This window comes from Cynocephalus volans, chromosome 12 (genome assembly GCF_027409185.1).
Source record: "Cynocephalus volans isolate mCynVol1 chromosome 12, mCynVol1.pri, whole genome shotgun sequence".
Taxonomy (NCBI): domain Eukaryota; kingdom Metazoa; phylum Chordata; class Mammalia; order Dermoptera; family Cynocephalidae; genus Cynocephalus; species Cynocephalus volans.
Genome location: NC_084471.1, coordinates 66,095,692 through 66,108,514, shown reverse-complemented (window position 1 = coordinate 66,108,514; position 12,823 = coordinate 66,095,692). Strand labels below are relative to the sequence as shown.

General features: G+C 40.1%; 1 protein-coding gene across 2 annotated transcripts in view; it reads right to left on the bottom strand.

Annotated features, from left to right (window-relative positions):
• Positions 1 to 249: 249 nt before the first annotated feature.
• CBX5 (chromobox 5) overlaps positions 250 to 12,823 on the bottom strand; it is a 36,502-nt gene continuing 23,928 nt past the window's right edge. Inside the window, exons 4-5 of one of the 2 annotated variants that reach the window (XM_063075140.1) lie at positions 10,558 to 10,658; positions 250 to 8,613 (exon numbers count right to left, since the gene is read on the bottom strand). In XM_063075140.1, coding sequence (XP_062931210.1) covers positions 8,463 to 8,613; positions 10,558 to 10,658 — 252 coding nt within the window. In that variant the 3' untranslated portion in view covers positions 250 to 8,462. The remainder of the gene's footprint in view (positions 8,614 to 10,557; positions 10,659 to 12,823) is intronic. The other variant, XM_063075141.1, reaches the window with a different exon arrangement.

Here is a 12,823-nt window from a genome sequence, read left to right as displayed (position 1 = left end):
TTGTGGCTGATTATTGCTCCCCATCACCAAAACCACGTATGTTTTCTTATGTTCTATTTCCTCAGGTTTGTGCCACCCAGTGGGTGTTAGTTGAAAGTCAGAGGCCAAGAATACTTGGGGGAAAAGCCCTGTTCTCCAAGTCTCGCTGCTCTTTCAGAAACTGGTATGTGTGACTCCTGGCTGACACTCCAAGGCCCAAATTAAAGGGGTGTAAGACCCAGATCTTCAAACCACCACTCAGGATCCATATTTGAAAAGCAACCATTTATTAGAACCAATACAAGAGTATGAAAAGAGGGAAAAGAGGTGGGTGGAAGAGGGGGAGAGAATGAGGTCTACATCAGATGTCAGTTGTGGAAACACATAAATGCCTACTTTTACACATTTACATTTAAAAGGCGAACACATATTTAGATCACTTATCCTTTAAAAAAAAAAACAAAAGCAGACATGTTTGGCTGAAATAAAACCAAGAAACACAACCAAAACTCCCCCACAAACCAAAAAGTCCAGAGAATTCAATTTCTCATTTCTATTCAGAAATCTGGCTACAAAGTGTGATTTGTTCTGCTACTCAGGATGGTACAGAATGCTGAAAGAAACCCAGCCTCTTAAGTCTCTTAGATCCCATCCTGTGGGAAGTGGTGGGAAAGCCAGCAGGCCACGGATGAATCGACTCTTGGCGACTTGGCAGGACGTCAGACTGTGCTCTCTATCCTCCAGAACTCCACAGAACCGTCTGGTACCGCCAGTGCTGGGTAAACTGTGGGAGCAGAGTCCACAAAACACAGACAACCAGAATGTGACTGCAAGGGGCCAGGACCTTGTGCTTTTTCATGGGTTACAAATCTAGGGCCAAAGAGAGGGAAAGGAGAAAGAGCCCTATTGGGAAGAAGAACTGGCTGAGCCCCTAAACTTAGATGGAAAGATTAAGGCTCTTGAGCCCACACCTGGGCAAATAGAAATAGCATTCAAAGTTCTCTCAAACCAGAGGGAAAAAAGGTGAAGGTCAGGTTCAGACTGTGGACACTGAGAAAGAGATGAGATATTGAATACAGTGAATTGGATGAAGGTTTAAGGATCAATGCCCAATTCTGAGTGTTTCACATATTTCTAGAAAAAAAACATTCCAATGTAGCTCTTTTTTGGTGGGGGATGAGGAGGCGGTTATGTTTACTGAACCAGCTGGTTCCTATCAGAAGGCGGAGACTCAGGTACAGACACCACAAAGGGGTGCAGCAACCCCATTGTCCTGGGGATCAGTTTGGGAAGTGATAAGCAATGATATAAATCAAAACCCTCGAGGATTGTTTCGCTCCTGAGACAGTCCAAGTCTGCTTCAAACCCATTGGGAATGGGACTTTAATTCCCAACTTATAGAGAGAAACAAGCAGTAGCATCCCTGCCTCATGGTTCCCTAATCCAATGCTCTTGGGTCTGAAATAGCCTCTTTGTGAATGTAAGACATAGAAAATACTAAGTGCCTTCCCTCATAACACCCTAAGTCTGGACTATTAAGACTCCAACATTCATGAAAACACTGTCAACATCAGAACTAGCAGCTTTGATGAGGGGTGGGGGGCAGAGAATCTGCCGAGGTCACTAAGTAGTTCCACTCTTGGAGACAACTCAGTGAGGTCTAAAGCCTGTGCCAGGTTTAAACTTCGGCTCAAGGCATCCTTTATAGAGGACCCTATTCTATCAACTTTGATTTACAATGCCTCACAACACCCCTGTGAGGTAGGTCAGTATTATTACCCCCATTTGACAGACGGGGAACTGAGGCATTGAAAGGAGTGACTTGCCCAAGGTCAGCCATTATGAATCAGTTGAGGAGGTTGGCACAGAGTCAGCATCCACTCAATTCTTATTGCACTTCCTACAGCATTTTACTTCTCAGAGTGCATTTAAGAGCAAAAGGAAGTTGGTAGGTATGCCTCACTCTGCAAACTAGATGAACTCAATCAACCCACAAGTATAAACTGAGGGTCTACTATTTATATAGCATAGTGTGACGGAACTTGGAGAAACAAACTGCTTCTGAAAGTCATGTGTTAATGGATATTCTGAAAATAAAATTACATTTTAAACTTTAAGGACATGAATTCTTCTATAAAGAAATATTTACTTTATCATAAGAGGTTAAGGACTAAGTCATACTGATTTCTTAAAAGTTTTGTATTAAGTAACCCAAATTCCTAAAACCCAGAAAGAAGCAACACCACACTTAAGCATGAACAATAAGAATCATTTCCCCAGTAGCGGTCTTGGTAGTGCTCTTGTAGAGCTGCAGGGTTGGTAGCATAGGCATCCTAGCACCACCAAACACCCTCCTGCTGCTTCATGTCCCTCCTCACGATACCCAGAGGACATCTTTCCAACCTCTCTGCCTCAGCTCAATTTCAACAGTTGCAGCGTCTTCATAAACAACTCAAGATTAAGTATATAAATGGTGACCCCTGCTTTTTTGTTCAGGGAGAGGGGATGAAGTATTCTCTGTAACTAGTCATACAGACCCCTGTAATATTCTTTCTTCCTGCCAGAAGTATAACAAAAGAAAGACAAAAGAAAAAAAGAGTCGATTTTTTTTCCCCCTTTGGATTTACTCTGGATTCTGGTAGAAATCATTATGTCCCTTATCCTAAATCTATAGGATGGGGGCAGCCAGCCCTGGTTTAGGATCAAATCCTAACACTACTGGAAACTGGAAAACACTGACTTGAGGCTTAAGAGTACTGTGACAGAATCAAACTCTCTTTTCAGGTGTTCTCAAAGAATTTCCAGGTAGAACACCCCTCCTTTTTTCCATATTCCCTCACAGTAGCCAGTGCAACAGGACTCTACAACAGAAGCTCAAAGAATGATTTATCAGCACACACAGTAGAATGTTCACCAGGGATACTCTAGTTCCAGGAACCATTCCAAGACCTAAATATAATTTTTTTCAATGATTGCTGATCACACTGGACAAGTCCTGGTGATTAGAAAGCCCAAGATTGATCTTTCAGCAATGACAATTCAGGTTCAGTCTATGTTTGAAATTCCTTAAAAAAAAATTCCTTAAAAAGCATGAAAAAACTGGCCAATTGGGCTTGGATTAACTGTTAGGGTCACACCTGCCAGTACCAGGCGACATCACCAAAAAAAATAGGGAATGACAAGATAAAAAGTTCACTGCATTCAATTTGGCCTAATTTCTTGATAATAGTTTCCTATTAGATTTTCCGATTAATACTGATGGCTCTTACCTAGGCTGTGATAATTAGGTTTTGATCTATTATGACATTAATGACCACAATCAGTTGACTTTGAAATTGTCTTAATTAATGGCTCTTTCCTTGTGAGCTTTTGCCTCCAGTGCAGGACCCACCCCTCCCCCACGACCTTGTTTTAATTCCTTTTCTTACTGACCTCAGAGACAAACAGCATTGGAAGATCACTTTCTTCTCACAAAACACGACTTGAAAATATTTTAAAACACTTCTCTGTTAGAGAAGCAACATGAGATAATGTCAGGTGAAATGAGGACCGGGATAAAAAGGCAAGAGAACAAACTATCCATGAATACGAAAAACTCCATCTTAGAAAACCAAAGTCAAGCATGATGTTAAAGTGGCAACAACAAGTTGAAGTAATTCTAAAAAGACAGCATGAGGTAGATTAAAATTCAAGAAATTCAGCACAAGCAAAAAGGAACTAGAATTGTTTTTATGAAGCTATCCAAAGAACTTCATGCTTTAACTTTCCAAAACAGTTATGCTAATCCCTGGGAATTCTTGACTTCCAAAGCTAGTCAACTCTCAATTATCTAGGCAGAAATAAACATCTTTTTCTTATGGTCACATGGGTCAGAAATTGAGGTCTTTCTTAAGGTCAGACTGTTTCTTAACCAGGCTAAGCTTCACCCTAGACCTCCTTGGACTGATTAAATCTGAGACTCCAGGATCTGTGCATTACTGGAGATTTCCAAATAATTGACACAAGTCCCTGCTTAGAAATCACCCTCTCACAGTGTTGAATCAAACTATACTCCCAGAATACATGCTCAGGTATTAACGAATGTGCCCAAGCCTTCTTTTTTAGCAAATTTCTTGTCATTGGAAGGTACGTCCGTTTTAGGCTTAAAGCCAGCCTCATATTCATTCCTCCAAAAGGGATGAGAAATTGAAAAAGATCTGAGGAACTCTGATAAAATGTCCATGAGGAATAAATGTTGTTACAGAACCCACAATCATGGAAAATCATCTACAAAACTGGATCTGCAACATAGTTGCTTTCCATAAGTAAGGATTAACTATACCACTAAATACTTTGGCAGGGTCTAAACAGGGACCAAAATCAGGGGTTCCCAATCCCCACTCACCTGTTTTCTCTCTTGGTGATAATGGCATTTCTAACTAACCTTCTGCTATATTTATCTCCTGTAATAAAGCCCTTGTTGTGTTCTACAGCCAATTAACTAAGTTCACCCAAGGTTACAGGTCCTTTCCACATATGAACCAGTTTAAATCACTCTACCACTGTAGGGCCACATACTGTACCAAAAGCAGCCAGTTATCTCTGCCCCCAAATCAGAAATTTGTACTCATTTGTAGCATTTATTACATGGAACTATTACTGGTCAGTCCATCCCACACCAGTGTGAAAATTCTTTGAGGGCAGAGATGGCCTCTTTTTGAACTTCGTATCCCCAGGCCAAAAAATATTTGTTGAATGAAACCAATGTTAATGTTTTCTAATATGAGTAGAATTTGGACAGTTCAATGTAAATTGGGTGGGAGGGGTACCCAATTCAGAGCATATGCTTATGGGTGTTAAGTTGGTAATATCTCTATTTTTGAACATAATTTTCATGATTAGTAGGCAAAGACAGCATTAAATTTTAATACACTGGCTCCAGACATTTCCTCTCTCTGCCTTGACACAGGAATGCTTGGTGGTCCAATAACAAAAGTACAGACTTCAACATAAATTTTTACTCTAAATATCTAAACCAAAAGGATGGGGTCCTGGGTGCAAAATGACCTTTTCCTTTAACCTGATTTGTGAGAGAAAGCTTCCTCATTTCAAATCTAATGGGGTTCTCATGTCATTTTAACATAGTATTTAAAGGCCCTCAAATTTTAACCCTAAGGGCAGAGACAATCACTCCTGAGCCCAACACAGTTCCCTCTGACCTCTCACTGTACCTCAGGTGAGGTGGGCTAAACCACAGATCTCAAGATGAAAATCCCAAAAGCCTTTTTCAGTGCCCTCTGATTTGGCCTGAATATAAGGAAAATGGGCTGCAGGGTGACTACAGGTGGAATGAAAAAGAGTAATAACTGTCCAAGCTATGGGAACAGAACCAACCTTTCACAAGCAACAAAAAGCAGTATGCACACACGGCTGAGAGACAGCCAAGCACTACCAAGACTTCTGAATGTCAGAACCACGGGTCCAAACGCTCCCTAGAGCAGACAAAAACTGGATTGCTATTTGAAGGAGAAAAAACAATATGGTGCTCTCCAGATTTAAAATGGTTGCTTCCATCCAGGCTGACTTTCCCAAAAGTTGATCTTAACATGAAGGCCATCTACCCAGCCCAGGGATCAGAAGAACTGCTAGGCTGTCCTTGGCAGACACTACTGGGCAAAACTCTAATAATCTCTTGTAGAAAGGGAGATCATTTAATACTGATTACTGGAAGAAATTCAGCATAGAAAGATGTTTTGAAAGAGGACTAAACAGGAAAAATATACTTTGAGCACCTGAGACTTGCACATTTAAGCACGCTTAGCCTATGGCCACTCTGCAGAGGGGAGAAAGCTCCTTGAAACAGGTTTCACTTTGAGGCTGCAATTCTCCAAGGGAGAAGACAGCTACTCCGCACTAACACATGCTGGAGGCATAGGCAGGCATCTAGTTTCCTTTGTGCTGAGGGCTGAAATCAGTATAGCCCTCTGGCTCCACACATTTCTACTGAACCAGCTGCGGGTAGGCAGGGAGAGAACAAAAGTTGTTTTGGCAGCACTCAGTACAAGACCATGATTCAATAAACTCAGGACAGAAAGAGATGGAGTGAAGAGTATTAAAGGGGTGATGAGTAGTAGATAATATTTGAGTTATTTTGGTAAAAGAAAATCAGATCTTGATGAATGTCTTAAATATTACCTATAACCACAGCAACCATGTGTCCCAGGTTTCTCATGTTGTCATGTTCTTCATTCACATGCTAGATTTTTGGTTTTAAAAATATGGTCACTACACCTTACATCATGCTCACTGTTACTGGGAGGCATATACTGGCTTCATGGATAGACTATCATTTTCTCCAGCTGCAAATCAAGAGACCGAGATCACCTCAAGGACTCTGGCCTATTTTTGTCCTATTCTTGTCTACCCTAGTTGTTATCCTTGGTTACCTATATTACAAATTTATTTCCTGATAATTCTTTTCTTTTAGATGCCCATGAGACAATGGTCAATTATCCAGCACTTGATCAAGGCCTTTTATTCCTTCAGAGAGCAAAGGAATATGGAGATAAAACTCCCACCCACTTGAGGTATGGGTTATGAGCTCTCACCCAATCACATTACCATTCAGAAGGATCTTCCTGGATGACTTAAACCAAAAGCTTCATTGTTCCAGTCTGTCATGTCACTGCAGCAACAGCTGTCTTCTCAACTGTGCAGTATAATTTCTGACATAATTTATACAAGCACACAGAATTCAATCAGCAGTCGAGCAGAGAAGCAATGTTAACAAATGCTATGAATGGGTATATGATTTGCATATTATTTGGCTCATCTGCGGACTAGAGCAATCCATCCATTCTCCTCATTACTCTGAATAATCTAGAAATGGCTGAATGCTCCTGGCCACACAGCTATATGTTTTAAAAATCAAAAGCAACAACAAAAACAGCCTCCACGGCTGGTGAACTCTAGAATTAAGGCTATTTCAAGCATTTATTTTTATTTCCTCAGCTTTGGGGTTGGGACAAGGATGCTCAAAACCCTGCTATTTCCTTACTTTTAGTCTTGATTCTCTAGCCCCCCTCAACTACAAGAAAAGGATAAAAAAGTAGGACATTTCTTGTGAGACAAAGGCAGGATATGATCAGATAAATCTCTTAATATAATAGCAAAGCAAGAGGAAACCAAAAGGGAAATATTTTGTTGAGTAGGGAGAGAAGGTTGTGTCAACATGCTAATGCCAGGGCCTGTCTGTTTCTGAGGTGGTAAGCCTTCTATGGAAATTCATTTTAAAAATAAGAAACAACTGAAAGTTTGAGGGTAGGAAAAAGGAAGAGCATAATAGTTTGAGGACTCCTGGTGGCAAATCCAGGAGTCAAGAAAGCAGAAAACTTATAACTGCTATGAATATTTTAAATTGATTATGGTCAATGGCTCCCCTCCAAGAATTCCCCACTGAAAATAATGGCATGGAAGGGAAACTCAGGTCCACTGAGAAGTGAGGGTCAAGTTTGAAGCCTCTTTGGTAACAGGAATGCTTTGGGAGGCCACAAAAATTGGCAGGGTTGGAGGGTGCCTAGCACCTTGGCACAAGCAAGCACCAGGCAATCATTCATACCTACATAAATCTATAGTCTAAATATGAGGGATGGTAGGAAATAATACATACATACCATATGTGATAATAAAGATAACTGTATCCTACCCCTACCCCATCATCCTCATGTACTATAGATAAAAATCTCCACAGTTAAGAATCTTGTCATTTTATGACAAATGGACACCACCTTGCAGAAGCAGAATTAGCGATTACTAAGAACAAGGCCAAAAGTCCTGGGGCTAAAAGGAGAGCCTTGACAAATTCCAACGTAAAATCTCAAGTCCTCCAAAGGACGGAGTTATTCTGAGATGGTGGGTGAGGATGAACAACTGAGGGTGGCCCAGAAGACCACATTAGAAACCCTGTATTCTACAGGGCAAAGCTGAATAAGGGTGGGGAAGCCTCAAAACGTAGGCAGTTGCTATTGGCTTTTTAAAAGATGGGCAACATCCTTTCCATCCCACATGTCAAAACAAGGGCCAGCTGGTCATCAACATGTTCTAAGAACCAAAGCAAGAAACCAAAATTCATCACCATTGTAACAAAATCCCCCAATCTAAAAAGCGAACAACCCTGAAAAGATCAAGACTCTAAGGTGATTAAAAAGTTAAAACTCATCTTGAGGTCACAGGGGAGCAGAAGGAAGAGATCAGTGTAAAGGAAAAAACTGTGGGAATTACACACAGTATGTAAATGCCTGGTCTTCACAGAGAGACACTTATCATGAATCAGACTATCAGTTATGTTACAAGAGAACCAATACCAACATTTCTCCTGTGGAGCACAGTGATAAGCACATTTTTTATGGATGTGTTTAGGATAGAAGAGGGTGGGTAGAAGGGAAAGGAGGCAGGGAGGTGAATGTATTATGTACAAAGAGAAATGACAGAGACCACCCCATCCTTTAGCTCTTTGCTGTTTCTTTTTCTTTGTTTTCCGCATCCTCAGGATATGCATGCCACGTCAGTCTCTCTTCATAAAATGCTATCACAATTTGTGGACATTTCACATTAGCTTCTTTTGCAAGAACCAGGTCTGCTTCATCTGTGTCTTTCCTGGGGAGATAAAATATGAGACTTAGAAGGAGAGGAAGTAAGAGTGAGAGACTCTGTCCAAACATAGGTTTATGTCATTATATGGATTTAAGTGACTTGATTTCCTCCTCACCTTGATTGCAAAGTGAAAAGGACCCTAACAGTTCAATATTTGCAAGGAGAAATTTAAGCACATAAATTATGAGTGAACATCATTTAATTACTATATCAGAAACAGAAGTCTTCAGCTAGAATTTAGATGTAAAACATGGTACGGTCAGTCAAAAAGTTTGCATAATAAATTAATTCTAGGGCCAGCCGTGGCTCACTCGGGAGAGTGCGGTGCTGATAACACCAAAGCCACGGGTTCGGATCCTATATGGCTGGTTAGCTCACTGGCTGAGTGTGGTGCTGACAACACCAAGCCAAGGGTTAAGATCCCTTTACTGGTCATCTTTTAAAATAATAATAATACTGGGCCGAGCCCGTGGCACACTAGGGAGAGTGCGGCGCTGGGAGCGCCGCGACACTCCCGCCGCGGGTTCGGATCCTGTATAGGAATGGCCGGTGCACTCACTGGCTGAGTGCCGGTCACGAAAAAGACAAAAAAAATAAATTAAAAAAAAAATAATAATAATAATAATAATTAATTCTGCTTCCATAATTTTTATTTGTGTGTATGAGCATGTAAGTGCATACAATCAAACCTACATTCAGCTCTACTGATTATGCATAAGTTGATCAATCCAATTTCTGGATCACCTAAGTGAAGGGGTCTAAACCATCCTCATCTTGTGGAATTTAAATACTAATTACCCTTTGGTCAGAACTGTGGATTGGAACAATAAGAAAACAAAACAATCAGGTTCTCTCAGGTTGAAAGAAAACAGAAATTTAGTTGCAAATCTCAATTATCCAAGTTACACAGCCTGCACGACCAAGTGTATCAAAAAAAAATCTAACAATATGGTTCCTTAACCATGATTCCAAATTTAAAAAATAAATAAATAAATTTAAATCTTCCTAAGATGTGGACAAAGATAACTACCTCTTTTTCTAGAAAACTGAGATGTTTAATTCATAGAGGTAAGTATTATGGATGTGAAGAGGAAAGGGAGAACACACAGTTTAGAGCAGATACTCAAATTTTGACTATGGTGGAAAAAGCAAGTTAATATGTGAATGTAAATCACAAGTAACACATATGGCTGAGCAGGAAAAAGCATCCAATACAGCTCCTTACTTCAGACAGAGTAGAGGGATTTTTCAAATATATGCTTCTGAGTAATTTACCAGCAGTATTCTAATCAGATAAAACATTAAACCTTTTGATTACACAAATTTTAGGGTAATTAGTTTCCTTAGTCGCACTGTAGCTCGAACTATCTATGTATCAAAAGCCCAGAACACTTGGAAACAGACAGGTAGCGATGGCCACACCATAAATCACGCTGTCTTTAAGAAACAAATTGAGGGGAAGTACTTCGATTTCCTCTACGAGCCACTCTCTCTATTGGATGAAATAACTTGTGTTTTGGTCAGTATTAGCCTAATGCTTTTTGCTGAGATTATTTTTCTTTTTTCAACATTCAGTGGTCTTGGCCCTCAGTGATGGTAGAAAGCCTCATGCAATTCCTAACCCATGGTCACAGGTTCATGCTTGTAACAGTAAATGATTCAGAGCCATGTCAACAAATAGTTCGGTCATGTATTTCTGTTTCCTACCTTAAGTTTACCTTTTTCTGATATGTGGACTACTATAATTTGGCTTAACACCAAAGCTTGAGAATTAATTCCATTCTGAACCATAATTCCTATTTAATACTGACAACTGGTATTGGTTAAGGATCCTGACATTCCAAATTCTTAGTTTGGGCATACTCAGTCTTGCCACCCTATCTTCCATACGAATTTGAGTTACTGGCAAAGAAACACAATTCTAAAGTGAGATCCAATCTCTCTCACCATTTCATTAGGAACATCAAATCACCACAGGAATCTGTTGCCCCAATGATCTTTTCTGGTTCCAGTCCTCTCTCAAAGCCCCGAGCGATATCATTGCTCTGCTATAAACAGAAGATGAAGAAAGGTTACAGCTTGAAGAGAAAAAAAAAACCTCCCTGTTTCTCAGGCCAATAAGGTAGAACCTAAATTAGTATCATCTGATACCATTTCTGTCACCAATTCAGAAAAATTCTTAGAACTTAAGAAATGCAATACCAGGCCAGCCAGGAACAGTAATGCTAAGAGATATTCTTGCAAGATGTGGTTGCCCTTTCTGGTATTACTTCAAAAGACTAGGAGTGACCCTTAAAAGTCTTTAATATCTCATAAAATATTCCAAAATCATCATCTAGGAATTCCTCTGATCTCACTCAACCTGAATCTCCTTAATAATGACTACCCCTAAATTGTAGCATCTGAGATGATAAACAAGTCCATTTTTACCCTAACTAAATCCTTTTTCATTTTATAAACTTCAAATATACCACCTCTCTCAATCTTTATTTTTTTAGACTTTTAGCTTACCTTAACACTGACCAATAATTTTAATACATCTTTTCACACAGTCATCTATATTTATGAAAGAAAAGAGGAAAGAATAATGCAAGGCCAATCTATAAAACAGCACATTTCAGAGATCATAAAAACCAATACTCATGCACTTGGGTTAGAGAAGAGGCCCTGGTCTGTGCCTATCCCCTCCCAATGTAGATGAGTTGTTAGCTTTAAAAGGCAGAGCTAGACTGTGATTTAAAAAAAACCCAAAACCAAGGGCCGTCCCATGGCTCACTTGGGAGAGTGTGGTGCTGATAACACCAAGGCCACGGGTTCAGATCCCTATATAGGGATGGCCGGCTTAGCTCACTTGGGAAAGCGTGGTGCTGACAACACCAAGTCAAGGGTTAAGATTCCCCTTACCGGTCATCTTTTGGAAAAAAAAAAAAAGAAAGAAAGAAAAAAAAAGTTATTATGGAAAATAATGCAAGCTTATCTTGCAGTAACACAAAAAAATATTTAGAAAGACTGTCCAAATGAACAAAATTTCTGATGTCTGATTTTCATAATAAGATCTCTTTGATCTGATATTCAGCTTGCTTTCCTCTGAGAGAGATAAAGCATTTAGGGTCCAGGTTTTCCCCAAAGATACCAGAACCCACAATAGGAAGGAAATTCCATGCATGAATCAAGGGGAGATACTGACTTTTAAAAACATAGCATCTTTTGGGGGTGCTTAAGAGGAAGAGGTTCCCAGATGTGCACACAGCTGCTCACAGCTGGAATTCTAGTGCATAGACTTAGTTGTAAATCATAGCTGGCAGCTGAAAACAGTTTGCCACATAGGGAGGGAAGAGGGATGATGGAAGAAAAATGTTCAAGCTGCTGAAAAGGATCCGAGGCAAGGAAAATGCTAAAAATCATCACACAGGCAGTAAAATCAGGCATAATGCCGACTAACAAATTTCTTCTGCAGTGGTCTAAAGAAAGAAATGCAATCCCCTCCTGCACATTTAAAACATACAATCACCTGTCTTCCCAGCTGCCTACCTGACAGCCGCTAGTACTGCTGAGAATGCTATTGGGGCCCCAGATGAACATTATGATGTAAGTGACATGTGGGGGTTGTTTTCAAGGTCGGCAGCTTTAGAACCTGGCCCAGGAATGAAACTCTGCAATGGCCAGTGGCTCAAAGCCAGATTCCTCAGATTGCTCTAAAAGGACAGAAACCCTAGGTGGAGGAAATACACACTAGGTCACAAATGGATAGTCAGAAGTCTTATGCTGCATTGTTTTTGCTCTCTTCACTTAGCTAGAAAATGTATCAAATGACAAAAGCCAGAATACAAAGACCTACTAAAAATTTTTTTAAAAGAAAAAGAAAAAATCTAGTCCTAGCTGCTTAAAAGAAGGAAAGCATTCTCAAATCCTTTATCAGTACAGTATATCATAATGATATACAGACCTCATCAGAATAGAGCAGTTTTAAAAATAAGGTTGCAAAAACCAGAATTAATCAAGAAACAGAGACAGACACAAATTAAGGGTCCACTTTCACCTGCAGCCTCCAATCTTTCACTCTCATTTCAATTCTTATTGGAAGGTTGGTCTCCCATTTTCTCTCCTATAGAGACCAGAAATCACTTGTGTAAGCCTTTATAAAACACTGACGCCTGGGCCCAACCCACAGAAATTCTAATTTAACTGGTCTGGGGTATATCTTGGGCACTGG